The following is a 15,613-nucleotide window of genomic DNA, read 5'->3' as shown; positions in this document are numbered from 1 at the left end:
CCCAGAGCCTTTCTCCTGGCCTTCAGCCCGACAGCACGGGAAATGTGAGTGCCTCAATTTTGACATGGCACTCTCTATTGCTTGAACCCCCAGCCCAGGAGCCTATGCCTTGGGCCTGGGACTGCCCAGACTGCCCACCTGGCTGCACCACTTGGGGAAGTCTTGCTCTTTGGCCAGATCCCAGATCAAACTTCAAAGGGGCCCGAGAATTTCCGCAGACAGCAGAAATGTCCTGCCTCTCCAAATCCTAGTGTCACAGAGTGGAAGGGAGTTCACATGCAAAGGGGGGCAAAATTGTAAAATGATGTGCTAGACCGTAATGGGACTATCCTGGACCACTTTGCCCCACTGTGTCCAGGACAGCTCAACTTTGCGATGTCTAAAACTCAGGTCTTGCCAAAGTCAACTGTAGATTGTGCTCTGATGCACTCGGATTTGAGTGCTTTGGAAAGTACCAGAGTGCTTCTCCAGGATCGCTGAATGTTTCCAGAGGACAGACTTTGTCTGTGGAAAAGCCAGAGGTGCTAGATGCGTAGGAAGAGGCCACCAACCTCTCATTCCAATCCAAACTCCCGTTTCCTAACTGAAACTCATATGTGTAATGGTGGGTAATACAGCCAGGACCTACCTACCTCAGACTCTATGTCTACAAAAGAACAATTCCCCCTTTCTTGAAGATGTTTCTAGAACTGGGCAGTTTATAGAGTTCATACACTCAGGAGAATCAAAACTCTTATCAAGCTCTGAGCTTTGCATATGGATCTAATCCAGAAGTGTTGTACTCTTCCAAGTGCTTAGTCCAGTGCTATGCACACAGTAAGAGCTCAATAAATACAACTGAATGAATTAAAGTGGGTTTTTCCAGATATTTTTTCTTATCAAAAAAAATTTGATAATTTAGGGGACAAATTTAGGGGAATTTAGGGGAAGCAATTTAGGGGAAGCAGCATAGCTCAGTGGAAAGAGCCCGGGCTTTGGTGTCAGAGGCCATGGGTTCAAATCCCAGCTTCGCCAATTGTCAGCTGTGTGACTTTGGGCAAGTGACTTTACTTCTCTGTGCCTCAGTTACCTCATCTGTAAAATGGGGATTAAGACTGTGAGCCCTCCGTGGGACAACCTGATTACCCTGTAACCTCCCCAGTGCTTAGAACAGTGCTTTGCACATAGTAAGCACTTAATAAATGCCACATTATTATTATCAAGCTCTGAGCTTTGCATATGGATCTAATCCAGAAGTGTTGTACTCTCCCAAGTGCTAAGTACAGTGCTATGCGCACAGTAAGAGCTCAATAAATACAACTGAATGAATTAAAGTGGGTTTTTCCAGACTTTTTTTCTTAAAGTGGTCCTACCCCTTTAGTCTTTAAAAAAAACAAAAACGCACACACACTTTCCCTCCACTTGAAATTTCTTAATGAAAACGTATTATTGGATGAGCAGTCCATTCATTCATTCAGTTGTATTTATTGAGCGCTTACTGTGTGCAGAGCACTGTACTAAGGGCTTGGGAAGTACAAGGTGGCGACATATGGAGACGGTCCCTATCCAACAACGTGCACACGGGTTCACAGCCCGTAGTGAAGCATCTCTCCTATATGGCAGCTCAGGTCCATAATAATAATAATAATAATTGTGGTATTTATGTGCTTACTAGGTGCCATGCCCTGTATTCTGTGCTGGGGTAGATAAAAGATGATGGTTGATCAGGTCCCACTTGGGGCTCGTGGTCTAAGTAAGAAGGAGGAGGATTTAATCTCCATTTTACAAATGAGGTAACTGAGGCCCCAGAGAAGTGAAGTGACTTGCCTGAGATCACACAGTAGACACGTGGCAGAGCTAGGATTAGAACCCAGGTCAACTGGCTCTAGGGCCCATGCTCTTTCCAGGAGGCCACGCTGCTTTTTGACCTGGAATGTTCCAAATGAGCATGGTCCATCCACAGCTCTCTGTTCATTCTGTTCCAGGCAGACCTGAGAAGGAAGAGGAGCAGCCTGCATCAGAGAATCCTAGCTGCCAGAATACCTTGCATAAGCCAGTGCCCCCTCCCCCCAACCCCCGGGTTCAGCAGGGGTGTCACTGAGTGCCCCTCTCCCCCACGCCCAAAGGTGGCTCAGCCCAGCAGCATTCCCATTGTAACAACCTTGAGGCAGAGGGAAGGGCCAGAGAGACACCCGGCAGGTGCACTCCCCAGCAGGTGTGCGGTGGAGAACACCATTTTGCGTTCAGGATGTCAGAGGAGTGCTTTAAATAAATTCATTCATTCATTCAATTGTATTTATTGAGCACTTACTGTGTGCAGAGCACTGTCCTGAGCACATGGGAAGTACAATTCAGCAATAAAGAGAGACAATCTTTGGCCACACCAGTTTTAGAGTCTAGAAGTGGGTAGACAGACATCTAAACAAGTAAGTAGGCATCAGTATAAATAAATGTAACTATAGATATAAATACATCAAAACAAGTAAACAAACATCAATATAAATAAATACAACTATAGATATGTACATCTACACAAGTTCTATGGGTAGGGACTGTCTCTATATGTTGCCAGCTTGTACTTCCCAAGCCCTTAGTACAGTGCTCTGCACACAGTAAGCGCTCAATAAATACGATTGATTGATTGATTCTATGGGGCGGGGAGATGGGAGTAGAGCAAAGGGAGCAAGTCGGGGTGATGCGGAGGGGAAGAAGAGCTAAGGAAAAGGGGGGCTTAGTCTGGGAAGTCCTCTTAGAGAAGGTGAGCCTTCAGTAGGGCTTTGAAGGGGGGAAGTGTGATTGGCGAATTTGAGGAGGGAGGGCGTTCCAGTTGTTTGTTCACTACTATTCAAGCACTCATTCACCTTTCCATTCCCCTGTAGTAACCAGTCTTACCTGTCTTTTCCCTCTTAACAGTGTTTTGTATATATGTGTCTCCCTCGTTGGTTTGTAAGCGCCTCGAGGGGCAGGGATTGTGTCTCTTAGCTCTGTTGTACTCTGTAAGTGTTTTCTGACCAGGGCTTGAGCCATTCTTTGTACATTGGGACACAGGGCAGGGGGGTGGGGGGCGATGGGAGGGGTGCACACACTTCTGTGCCCTTGGGCCGCCTGGCAGCTAGACTCCTGAAGTCCATCGGTCATGTGCCAGCTTTTTCCAGCCTGCCACATCCTCCCTGTGGCCCTCCCTCCCTCCGTCGGGCAGCCCTCTCTAGTGACTGCATTCGAGGTTGGCTCCCAGGGAGCTCCAAGCTGTTAAATTCCCTCTGTAATCCACACGGACACCCCAAAAGCGTGTCAGCACCACACGAGCCTGATCAGGGTGGGGCGAAGTCGACTGTGCCACCAGATCCAAATACGCTCGTGAGACACCCCAAGAGAGCAAGCTAAGCTGTCCATACGTGAATCTGTTCAGAGCTTTATCAGATCACAGCTACTCTGACTGACTTATCTTTTGTTCTCTCTTTTCAGTCTGCGTTACAGGAACTTGAAGAATTGAAACAGATTGTCCCCAAAGAATCTCTTGTTTACTTCTTAATAGGAAAGGTAAAAATCGGGGCTATGAGTATCATCATGGGAAAAAGGAACTTTCTCTGTCATAAAGAAACAAACCTGGTAGCTAGGGGTTGGGTTTTTAGAGTATTTTCAAATATTCCACGTGCTGTATATCATGCCTCTTTGGTTGGAGATTGTAAGGAGGATGCTGCTCTGTGCTTGTTCTTAAATGCTCTGTAGAACTGAATTTCCACTCCTTTGAAATGGCATCCATTAGAAGAGTATGTTGGTTTGTAGACACTACAGGTAAATCAAGCCACCTTTCTGGGTATGGGGAGGTGAGTAGGGGTATATTCTGAGGCCATGGCAGCTTATGAGTGCCGTTGCTGAATTCTAAGGCCTTGAATATCTGGATTCTATGATTGATGTCTGAGAGTTGGACTCTTGCCTCAGCCACCTTGGCCTCATCCCTCAGGTCTCCATGTCCCCATCGAGGTCCCGGTGGTGAGAGGAACCTGGGGTCCATTCCATCCTTAAGCCTGGACTGTGCTCAGGCAGCTACTGCACTTGTGCTTGGAGGGCGGGGCTGGTCGCAAATCCCAAGAAGTGCTTTCCTCCAGGATGGGGCTGGTGGTGGGGGTCCACCCCAGACCGGCCCTAGTCTAGTTGGGTCCCTCATGGGAACTGCGTTTTCACACGTACTCTATGGGATAGGGCTGGACTCTGCCCCGTCTTTCCCAACCATACGGGGCCTCTTCTGGGTGGCTCCAAAGGGTGGGATCCATGGGTTGGGAGTTTCCAGCGCCCACTGAGAGCTCCCCCCGCCCCCCCCGACACAATCCCCCCACCCAGCCGGGGACAAGTTGACTTAAACATGATAATATCACGGGGTCCCCTGCCTCTGATTCACTGAGGCTGCATCCTGGCAAAGCAGACCATTTTGGAATCATCCATTCTGGCTAAGCCTGCTCTTCAAGGGGGGAATAATTTGGCAACTCTCTCTACACTAATAGTCTTCTCCCAAGATGTTCGTCAGCTTGTGGGCTAAGTACAAGCTTCCTGTTCTGTCCCTGCTTCTACTTCTTTGCAGGGCTGCTGTTCTGGCCCTAGGAGCTTGCACAAAAACAACGCCATCCTCCTTTTTGAGGGAACAACATTTCCCTCCCCTGTAAAACTTCCAAGTGACGCATCCTGAGCCAAGCTTTCTTCCTGGGCAGACTGAAACTTCAGTGTTGGAGTCTGCCACAGAGCTGGCGTTTACTTCATGCTGGAAACCAGAATGTTGGGGGCAGAGGGGAGCGGGATCTCCCCTTTCAGTGAATGATATTTACTGAGCACCTACTGGGTGCCAAGCCCCTGGAGAGAACACTAGAGTTAGTAGGTATAATCGCTATCTTCAGGGGGCTTAGAGTCTAGAAGATACTAAGATGAATTATGGGTAGGAGGAAACAATGGAATTTAAATATAGGGACATGTAAGTGCTGATGAGGGTGGGGGTAGATGAGAGTTCCATAACTTTCCCTTTGCACATGGTAGACTGGAGTCATCTTTGCTAAACCTGGTTGTGGGAACGGGGTGGGGGAGGAGTTGGTTGGGGAGGGAGTGGGAGCCCAGCCAGGCCCCGTACTCTCTGGGGCTGCTGCTGTCGAGTCAAAGCCAGTTGCCTCTTTCCATCTTGGCTGTCAGGAGCAGCATTGGGGCAGGCTGGGTCACTGGGGGCACTGTGATCAGCTGGTGATTCGATGTACATGGAAGGCCAGGAGGATGGAGGCCCAGGGGGACCATTGTTCCTTGGGTGGGTCAGGTGGTGAGGGACCAGGCTTCAGAGAGCTGCTCTTTGGGGTCTTGTCGGTGCTGGCTTGTCAGAAAGCTGCAGTGAGTGAGGCTGGACATCCGGCTCCTGCCACTGAGGAGGCCCCCACCCCACTCGCCCCCTTGGCCCCCATGAGGAGGGCACTTGTGATGAAGAGCGTGCCCTCTCTGAAAGCTCAGATTCCGTGAGGTCCATCTAGCGGGACGGCTGATGTGGCAGGCTCGACGGGGCCGGGCCTCGGGGGGCTACGTCTGCCCATCCCTGACCTGGTGGGGCACAGAAGCTCCACCACCCCTGGGCGCACCGTGGACTCCCCGAGACCCATTTGCCCCCCGTCCTGCCACCCAAGACCAGCTCTCCATCGAATCTCAATTGCTGGGTGTAGTTTGGGCAGCAGTTTTCTACATGCCGTGTCCAAAAAAGTCCTGCAAAATCAGTTCCAGAAAATGGAACATCAGGACACACATCCCAGCCTGGTCTGGGGCTCCACCCAGGTCTTGCACCCCACTGATCCTGAGCCCAGCGGGGCAGACCAGGCCCCATTGGGCACAAGGGAAAAATCCCACTTAGAGACTCTGCCCAGGCCTGAAATTCCGAGGTCTCTCTTTTCACAGGGATAACTGGGCCTGCCGACCGGGCTTCACATCCCGATGACAGTATCTACGCGGTGTGGGCTCTGGGCTGAGCACCGGGCTCAGCTCTGGGCTGGGGGCAAGATCATTAATTCAGACTCAGTCCCTCCCAGTCTCGAGGAGGAAGAGCAGGGATTTCACCCCCATTCTGCAACTGGGGAAACAGGCCCAGAGAGGTGAAGTGATTTGCCCAAGTCACACAGCAGGCCAGTGGCTGGGCAGTGAGTAGGGCCCAGGTCTCCCAGCACCCAGTCCATTGCTCCTCTAAGTGGGCCACGTGCTTGGGCCTGCCTTGTCCTGAGCCCTATCGGGCCTAGCCAGCTACAATAATAATGATAATAGTAGTATTTAGTAAGTGCTCACTGTGTGCCAGGCACTGTACTGTGCCAGGCACTGTACTAAGCGCTGGGGTGGATACAAGCAAATCGGGTTGGACACGGTCCCTGTCACACCTGGGGCTCACAGTCTCAATCCCCAATTTACAGATGAGGGAACTGAGGTACAGAGAAGTGAAGTGACTTGCCCAAGGTCACACAGAAGACAAGTGGCGAAACTGGGATTAGGCCCAAGACCTCATGACACCCAGGCCTATGCTCTTGCCACTACGCCATGCTGTTTCTCAAATCTGGGCGCTTGAGGCCAACCTCAGTGTTCAGATCTGGGAAACCCTCAGGAAAATCCCTGGGGAGAATTCTGATTGTCAGGATTAGAGCTAGGCAGTCACAGCAGCAAGGAGAGCCCAGGCCTTGAAGTATTGTTAATGAGTTGGGTGGCCCTTGTTTCTTAGAGGGCAGCAATGGGAGGAAAGATATTCTGGGAGCTGGAGGGAGGTCAGTTGACTTCACGTGAAAAACTGCAGGTGGAGGAGTGCAGAGGGCATCTGGGCCATCAGGGAGGGCTTTTCTGGAACCGGGGGCATTGACAGGGAAAGAGAGGGAGAGCAATAGTGTGGACAAAGAGACATGGAGTCCTAGGGACTGGGGAACCCCAAGCACAGAAAGGTCTCCTGGAACACAAAGAGGTGCTTCCTGCCTCAAAAGGCGGGGCCCAGGCAGAGTTCAGCCTGTTTTGCTTGTTTTTTTAATGCTATTTGTTAAGCATTTAGTATGTGCTTGGCATTAGGCTAAGCGCTGGGGTAGGTACAGGATAATCAAGTTGGACAGTCCCTGCCCCACATATGGTTCACAGTCTTAATCCCCATTTTCCATTTGGGCAGGGCACGTTTCTGCTAATTTTGTTGTACTCTCCCAAGCGCTCACATAGTAAGTGCTCCATATATAAATATGATTGATGAGGTAACTGAGGCATAGAGAAGTTAAGTGACTTGCCCAGGTCACACAGCAGTCAAGTGGCAGAGCCAGGATTAGAACCCAGGTCCTTCTGACTCCCAGGCCCAAGCCTTTTCCACTAGGCCACACTATTTCTCAGCCTTGCATGAAACCAGCAACATTATGAAAAATGTTATTTCCATGTTGGCTTTTAGGTTTACAAGAAGCTAGGGCAGACCCATCTGGCCCTGATGAACTTCTCCTGGGCAATGGATTTAGATCCAAAAGGAGCCAACAACCAGATTAAAGAGGCCATTGACAAGCGGTACCTTCCAGACGATGAGGAGCCCATCACCCAAGAAGAACAGATCAGTGAGTGTTATCCGTATGAATCAGGTTTGTATTCCCAACTCCCCAGCTAGGGAAGGGCGGGTTCCTGTGGGGCGGAGCAGTGGGGTCTTATCCTTCCAGCATGAAGTGGGGAGGGGGCGGAGTGACACTCTCCCCACCTCCAACTGGCCAGGGTTTGGGTGAGGTTGCCGGTGTTTTGGTCTTGGTTCAGGACAGGGCACGAAGCGGGCACCCAGTACAGCCCCCATACTGTGACTGCTGACGGGAAGATGCCCGTATTCAGGTCAGACACAGTCCCTACCCACATGAGGCTCACAGTCTAGAGGAGGGGGAGAACGGGTGTACGTATAATCCCCATATTACAGATGAGGAAACTGAGTCCCTAGAAGTTAAAGTGATTTGCCAAAGGTCACAGAGTAGGTGAAGGGCAGAGTCGGGATTAGAACCCAGGTCCTCTAACTCCCAGACCGGTATTTTTCCTGCAGCCTATGCAGCGAGCCTTCTAAACTAAAGATCTGCAAACCAGCGACCTGGTTGTAGCCAAGAGCGCCAGTCCACAGGGCGAGCAGGCCATCGGGGTGGAGGGGGAGCAGGGAAACTGACCGCCCCAGGCTAGGGGTTAGGCAGCGGTGGGACAGCTGGTAGGGTTGGGTGGGGGGCGGTTAATCATTAGCTCGGGTGTGTGACCCTTATAATTATTAATTGGCGGCCATGTCCTGGGAGCTTCACAGTAAGAAGAAGAGTTCCTGGCCTTAAAGGGACGTGCAGTCAAATGGAGGTAGACCGACGGGCAGGCAGACAGACCAAACTGGCATACAGATAGTGTGAGCCAGAGGAAGGAGAAAACAGGAAGCAGCACATACGTATGAGGAAGAAAACAGCTGAAAAATCTCATGTACGGATTAATGTATTGTTGATCTGTAAATAAATAAAAAGGACCATACCGCCACAGGGGCAGAGGGTGGGACTGAAATGCCCGGTTTGGCATGATGGGACCCTTGCGTGCGGGAGCATCCCTGATCAAGGGCAGGGAGGCTCCTTCCCTCCTTGAAGGAGGGCAAAGAAAGGAAAACTGGTATGGAAGGAAACGGGTCAGGCAGAGGAGGGAGGAAGCGTGAGCTGCAGGGCCAGAGAGAGGTACCAGTGCTGAAAAGCCAAGTGGATGAGGGAGGCTGGGTTAGGCCAGGCCACCTGGGACTATCTCTGACCCCAGATGGGTGTCCTGGGCAGGTGCCGTAGAAGGAGATGGGTTTTTGGCTTTTTGGGCTGGGGGGGGCGGTGGGGATGTGTGTGTGTGCATGCATGTGGGCACCCGACCAGGGGATTGTTTCTGGAAAATAAAATGGAGAATCCTCAACTTGCATTATTTGTGCATGGAGTTTCAACCTCTAGACAGGTTAGACTCAATTCTCCAAACACCTTCAGTTGGGTAGTCAGTTGAAGTCTCAGCACCATCCTCCCTAAGAGGCCTGGTCATCATCATCATCATCATGAGTGGTATTTAGTGAGCACTAACTCTGTGCAGAGAACTGAACTGTCCAAAACAGACCTCCTTATCTTCCCACCCAAAGCTTGTTCTCTCCCTGACTTTCCCATCACTGTAGATGGCACCACCATCATTCCTGTCTCACCTTGGTGTTATCCTTGATTCCACTCTCTCTTTGAACCCACATATTCAATCATCACCAAATCCTTTTGCTCCCACCCTCACAACATCACTAAAATCCACCCTTCCCTCTCCATCCAAACTACTACCATGTTAATACAGTCACACATCCTATCCCTCCTAGATTACTGCATCAGCCTCCTTGCTGATCTCCCAGCCTCCTGCCTTTCCCCACTCCAGTCCATACTTCACTCTGCTGCTTGGATCTTCTTTCTACAGAAGTGTTCAGGAACACACACACACCCACCCCACCCCACACCACCCCCTCAAAAATATCCAATGGTTGCTTGTTGATCTTCGTATCAAAAATTCCTCACCATTGGCTTTAAAGTACTCCCTGACCTTGCCCCCCTCTTACCTCACCTTGCTTCTCTTCTTCTCCAACCCAGCCCGTATACTCTGTTCCTCTGGAGCCGCTAACCTTCTCACTGAGCCTCCATCTCACTAATCTCGCTGTCATACCTGGCCCACATTCTGCCTCTGGTGTGGAATGCCCTCCCTCCTCATCCACCAGACAATTACTCTCCCCTGCCCTTCAAAGCCTTATTGAAGGCACATCTCCCCCAGGAAGCCTTCTTGGACTTAACCCCACACTCCCTCATCTCCCACTCCTTTCTGTGTCACCCTGATTTGCCGCCCCACCCAGCCCCAAGCACTGTATATATATATATATATATATATATATATATATATATATATATATATATATCTGTAATTTTATTTATTTCTATTACTGTCTATCTTCCCCCCTGCACCCCAGCTTCCCCAGACTGTGAGCTTGCTGTGGGAAGGGATTGCCACTGTTTATTGTTGTATTGTACTTTTCCAATAATAATAATAATAATAATGGCTTTTATTAAGCACTTACTATGTGCAAAGCACTGTTCTAAGTGCTGGGGGGTCATCAGGTTGTCCCACGTGGGGCTCACGGTCTTCATCCTCATTTTACAGATGAGGTAACCGAGGCACAGAGAAGTTAAGTGACTTGCCCAAAGTCACACAGATGACAAGTGGCGGAGGTGGGATTTGAACCCATGACCTCTGGCTCCAAAGCCCGGGCTCTTTCCACTGAGCCACGCTGCTTCTCTAATCCACTTAGTACAGTGCCCTGCACACAGTTAGTGCTTAATAAATATGACTGAGTGAATGAATGAATGAATGAATGAATGAATGAATGAATGAATGAACTAAGCACTTAGGAGAGTACCATACAACAGAGTTGGTAGGCATGTTTGCTGCCCACAACAAGTTTACAGTCTAGAGGAGGAGACAGGCAGTGATATATGAAATATCAACTATATAATTATTTGAAATAATTATATTGTGGGGCTGAGGGTGGGGCAAAGATCAAATGCCCAAAGGTCACAGATCCAAGTGCATAGATGATGCAGAAGGGAGTGGGAGCCGGAAAAAAAGAGATCCTATCATGTGAATTTTTTTCCACAGCGTCAGATGGGGAAGACAAGTGTTTTTGTTCCTAGAGAGCAAGCTTGCCCCTGGCTGTAGAAGATATGAAGCCCTGTTGGCTCAGCCAGCGGGGACGTTGAGCAATTAGGGAAGCAGAATAGGCTATGGGATAGAGCACGGGCCTGGGAATCAGAAGGACATGGGTTCTAATTCCAGCTCTTCTACTTGTCTGCTAGGTGATCTTGGGCAAGTCATTTCCCTTCTCTGCCTCAGTTCCCTCATCTGAAAATGGGGATGAAGACTGTGAGCCCCATGTAGGACATGGATTGCATCCAACCTATTAGCTTATTTCTACCCCAGAGCTTAGTAGAGTGCCTGGCACATAGTAAGCACTTAAATACCATAAAAAAAACCCCACATTTGGGGGTCCCTGGACGTGTGGTTCTACAGGGAGCCATCTTAAGGCCCTTCTTTCTTGCTCAGCGGGCACCCCTGGAAGTGAAGGGGTTGCTCCTTCAGGGGGGCACCTGCTGCTAACAGGGGGCCAATGGGGCCAGCCAAGGGCCAGCAGAGAGCCAACTGGGGGCTATCAGAGCAGCAGGTGAGGGCTGAGCAGAAATCTTTCCAGACCAGAACAGCACAAGAGAAAGGGGCTTTGGCCTTTTCCTCTGACCATGAAGACCAGATGTTTTCGCCCCTCTGTCTCTTCTTCCCAATCACCCTTCCGTCCCGTCCCATCCCATCCCATGCCCCACCATACTTTTCCCAGCCAGCATCCCTTTCTTCTGGCTGTCTGGCCCACTGGTGGGGAGGACTGCCCTGGTGTGGGGAGGGGGCATGTGGTGAGAGCTGGCCCACTTCCTGTTCCCGACCAGCTCCCCGCAGCCAGCAGTACTGAACCAGATCGGGTGAGACAGGCTGAAGCCAGGTCTGGAATCTTACCTGAATGTGGGTTTTTTTGCCCTCTTTCTTTTTTTTTTTTCCACCCGCTCTGAAGTTGGAACAGACGAATCACAGGAGAGCAGCATGACAGATGCCGACGACACACAGCTCCACGCAGCCGAGAGCGACGAGTTCTGACCCCCAGGAGCTGGGAGCCGGGGGCCCGTCGTCCCTCTGCATCTCAGCCTCCGCGGCCCAAGCTGAGAGCCGCACCGTTGGCCCCTTCGACCATGAGGGGGCCCAGCTGTGAACCCCAGACTCTCCACAGACTGGAACTGTCCCCGGAGCGTACACACGACGCCTGTGCAATACTCGCTCTACCAAGGCCGACTCTTTCACCTGGATGAACATAGCAATTGGAAGGAGAAAGACTTTTTTTTTATTTCTCTCCCCTCCCTCTCCCCCCCACCCTGCCCCTTCAACCTCCCTTTTTTTGGAAAAAAAGGATCATGAACGGAAGAGTTGGGAAGAGTGCTGTAAGGGAGCCTATCTATGTGGGGGGAAAAGGTTGAAGCCCAATTTCTTTATCTTTCTCCGAAAACTCGTCTTAATTTGGTTCTGTCTTGGTGAGTGTGACTGCCCCCTTGTTTCTAGACTCCTCCAGGTTGGTTTTGGCAAGTGCAGGAAGGGATGGTAAAAGACTTTACCTGTTACAGGATAACTTGAATGCCAAGGAATGTAAATGTCCTAAAAACAGCCGTGTCTCCAGGAAGCACCCAGAAAGGCACTCCCAATACTCGTGTTCCGTCCTGTCCCATCGTCCTCCAGACCCCACCCACCTCATCCCATCTCTTTGTTCTTGGTCAGATGAGAACCCCCTTATCCCCCCACCACCCAAGAAAAGCCCCCAGTACAGAATGCTTTAATATCTAACCAAGAATTCAGTGTATTTACCTGGTTTCCAAAGTGTCGGTCATTGCCATCTTGGTCTTGCAGGCTCAAAGCTTATACCCCTAATGAGTCACCTCTTCTCTCTGAACCTGGCAGGAGCAGATCTAACATTCAGGGAAGAAAGAGAGGTTGCCGCTTGGCAGAACGGAGGCAGTTTGCCACCGAGCCTGGGAATCCGCAGAAAACCAAACCCCTTACACTAAGTGACTCTGGTGTCTAAGAGAGTAGGACAGTGGAAGCCACAATCCAATCAGACAATTCTTGCACTGAGCTTGAACCCGTACCTGTTCAACCCCCTATTCCCTTTCAGCCTCTATGTGTAGGGTCTCAGCGGGCCCCAAGTGCCCACCCCCTCACCCCACAGATCCTTGCCGTATCACCCACTTCCAGGGTGTGTGAGCTGGGGTCGATGGCCCCAGACTCACCTGGGGCTTTTATCTGACAAGAAAGCAAGGCTGGAGCGAGGAAGCAAGACTTTCCATCGGGCTCAGCCTCGCTCGGCCCCAGCGTCTGCTTTCCTTTGCGAAGGGTACAGAAATGTGTAATCTCTAAGCAGTTTTTGAGAGCCAATTATGCACAATAAATTGGGAATGGTTGACATTTCACTGCAACAAACTTGTGGAGCAGTCTTAAGATGTTTCTCCTTTTATTTTTTTAACATATCTCCTATTTTTTTTTAGATGGCCTTTAGTTGTTAACACTTTTTTTTTATTTAGTGCCATTGCCCCAGAGTAGAGAGAGCACAGAACAGTCTCCTCGCGGCACATTGGCCAGATGTTGCTTTGGGTTACTTGAGGCTGAGGGAAAGATTGATTCAGCCACGGACTTTGGCACTAGCCCACCAAGCTGTGAATTTGGGCAGATTGTACACTAGGTGCCAGGGCAGCAGGGCCCCCAACCTGCCCCATGGGGCTCCCGGGTGAAGGTGGACTGACTCCCAGTGAACCGACGGGGCAGCCAACAGAACCAGGAAGAAACAGCGGGTCCGGGGGATGCTGGCTTCAACCTGCCTGTGGCCCCGTGGGGCCATGCCCAAACGACACCTGATGAAGGTCTGGGGAGGTGGGACAGGAGCCCCAGGGGAGAGCGGTGGAGGGGGAAGGAGAGGGAGAGAGAGGAGGCCCGTGGGATGGGTCATCTTCAGGGCGAGCTCTTGGGTTGCTGTGAGGTCACCCGTTTGGTTACCCTCATGGAGTTGGTGTGTATTTAAATTGGGATGTGTTGTTTTTGTGGGATTTCTTTTTTCCTTTTTGAATCGTCCCGCCTTAATCCCCCTGTACAATCCCGAGTCTGTTTCAGAGCAGAACGTCAGCAGGGTGCCGTGAGGGGACCCAAGTGTGCAGTCTGGGGCAAGCCGGGGGTGCTGCTGCTCCCTGCCCCCTGCTAGGTCTCATGTTTCCGTTGGATGAACACTGCTTATGCTTTCGGGGGCGGTGGTGCCTCTTGCTGGTGACATATAGAAGGGTGGATGCATACAGGAGCTGCACCTCGCACTCACCATGGAGGGATTCTGTTGACTTTGGGAAGTTACACTCTGATCCACTCTTTTTTTTTCTTTTTTTTTTCCTTTACTTCCTGAGGTCCATTGGCAAAACCATGGAATTCTGGGAAAGGTGTCTTTACCCCTCACCCTGCACCCCTGCTTTTGGCTCTTTACTATGGTGGGCCAGGGCCACCAGCCCGATGAGACACCCTGCTCCCACTCTCTTTTCCCAGAAAGGAAACCTCTTGTGATCAAATGGATAGTTGTGGTTTTAAGGGTCAGGTAAGAGGATAGGACTAAAAGAAAAGAATTTAAGTGTCTTGACAGTTCCCCTTTTTTAAGCCGTTAATATTGTTTATACTTTAGTTCAGAAGTTACAAGTTGTTGCATTGGGACTAATTCTTTTAAATTTATCTTTAAAAGGGTCTTAACTCTGGGATTTTAAAAGGATATGAATTCTCCTGAAGCGTGAACGGTCACATTCGGACAAGTGAAAAGCAGCCACTGCTTTCTCCATATGTCATTACTTAAGACATCTTTTTTTCCCAAGATTTGCAAGTAACATTTGAACCATGCTGCTGTCGTAACTTGAACAAACGAAAAAACACCCTCAGTGATAGTATTGAGACCATTAAAACAAGCTCTTTTTGAAGAAAAGAGTTCTGAGGTCTGACTAGCCAGAGTTTATCTAGGTGTTCACTGAGACTGTCATTTTCTTAATACAAAACGTGATAACTTGGAAAAAAGAAATGCAGGTGTGGGTGTGATGTGTACTATTTGCATTGAAGCAATGTAATTTTGTGTCTTTCCTTTTTGCTTTTCCTGACTTTTTATTTCAAAAATTGTACAGTCTTAGGGGAAAAAAAGTCTTTTCTGTTAATATATTTGCAATTCATTAAAGGATGTGGAAAATCCAAATAAATTACTTTTAAAAACAGTCTTAAGTGCTCAAAGCTACAAGAAAACTGTGCTGTCTGCGTCTTGGAATGAGGCACGGCAAAATCCTGAAGGAGGCAACTGGCCAGAAATAAAAATTATTCCGTTTTTAGAGCTGTGCATTTGAATCTTAACTGGGTCAGGGTAGGGGCAGGGGTTCAAGGGTCTGGTCCATGGCAGCTAAGGGCTTTCAGCTTTGCACTCAGCGGTCTCTCGGCTACCGCAGTCCAGGTGCCTTCCCTAATCCACTAGTGCCTGAGCTCAGAGCTCCCGGGAGTGTCAAGGAGAAGTCAGAAGGGCTCCTGGCATGCTGAGCGGAAAGCGGGAGACAGAGGAGGGGGTCTGCAGCCCGCCTCCTCCCTTCCCCCCCAACACACATACCATTGGGGGCATCCACCTGGAAGACCATGTGATCGGTGGGAAAAAATGGGCCTGGAGAGGGGTGAGCTGTAAAGACGGTAATGGGAACCAAGTGGTTGTATAAGGAACAGGATGGGTCTTGGGGAGAGGGCCCGGGGGCTTCTACCTCCCACTCGGCTTTGGTTGATAAACCAACAGCACTGTGAGACGTCCGGAGAATCCCACTGAAAGGTGCTGAATGCTAGCCTGTACTCCCCTTCCTGGGGGAGGGCCCAGTGGTCCCCACACAGCCATTTACAGAGGAGAGGAGGGGTGACATTGGAGTAATGGCCCATCACAGCTAAAAGCTGGAAAGAAATTCTATTACCTAAGCAGCACTCTGAATAACAATGCAGT

The 15,613-nt window shown here is 50.1% G+C and overlaps 1 protein-coding gene across 8 annotated transcripts in view; it reads left to right on the top strand.

Annotated features, from left to right (window-relative positions):
- The window catches only part of CDC27 (cell division cycle 27), a 74,405-nt gene extending 59,546 nt beyond the window's left edge, over window positions 1–14,859 (top strand). For 4 of the 8 annotated variants that reach the window (XM_038753521.1, XM_038753520.1, XM_038753519.1 and 1 more), the window contains exons 17-19: window positions 3,445–3,519; window positions 7,397–7,553; window positions 11,603–14,859. In XM_038753521.1, coding sequence (XP_038609449.1) covers window positions 3,445–3,519; window positions 7,397–7,553; window positions 11,603–11,685 — 315 coding nt within the window. In that variant the 3' untranslated portion in view covers window positions 11,686–14,859. Of the gene's footprint in view, window positions 1–3,444; window positions 3,520–7,396; window positions 7,578–11,602 lie in introns of all 8 variants that reach the window. The other 4 variants (XM_038753517.1, XM_038753516.1, XM_038753515.1 and 1 more) reach the window with 1 other exon arrangement.
- Window positions 14,860–15,613: the final 754 nt, after the last annotated feature.

The sequence above is a fragment of the Tachyglossus aculeatus genome, chromosome 11 (genome assembly GCF_015852505.1).
Source record: "Tachyglossus aculeatus isolate mTacAcu1 chromosome 11, mTacAcu1.pri, whole genome shotgun sequence".
Classification (NCBI taxonomy): Eukaryota; Metazoa; Chordata; class Mammalia; order Monotremata; family Tachyglossidae; genus Tachyglossus; species Tachyglossus aculeatus.
This window is presented reverse-complemented; position numbering and strand designations above follow the sequence as displayed.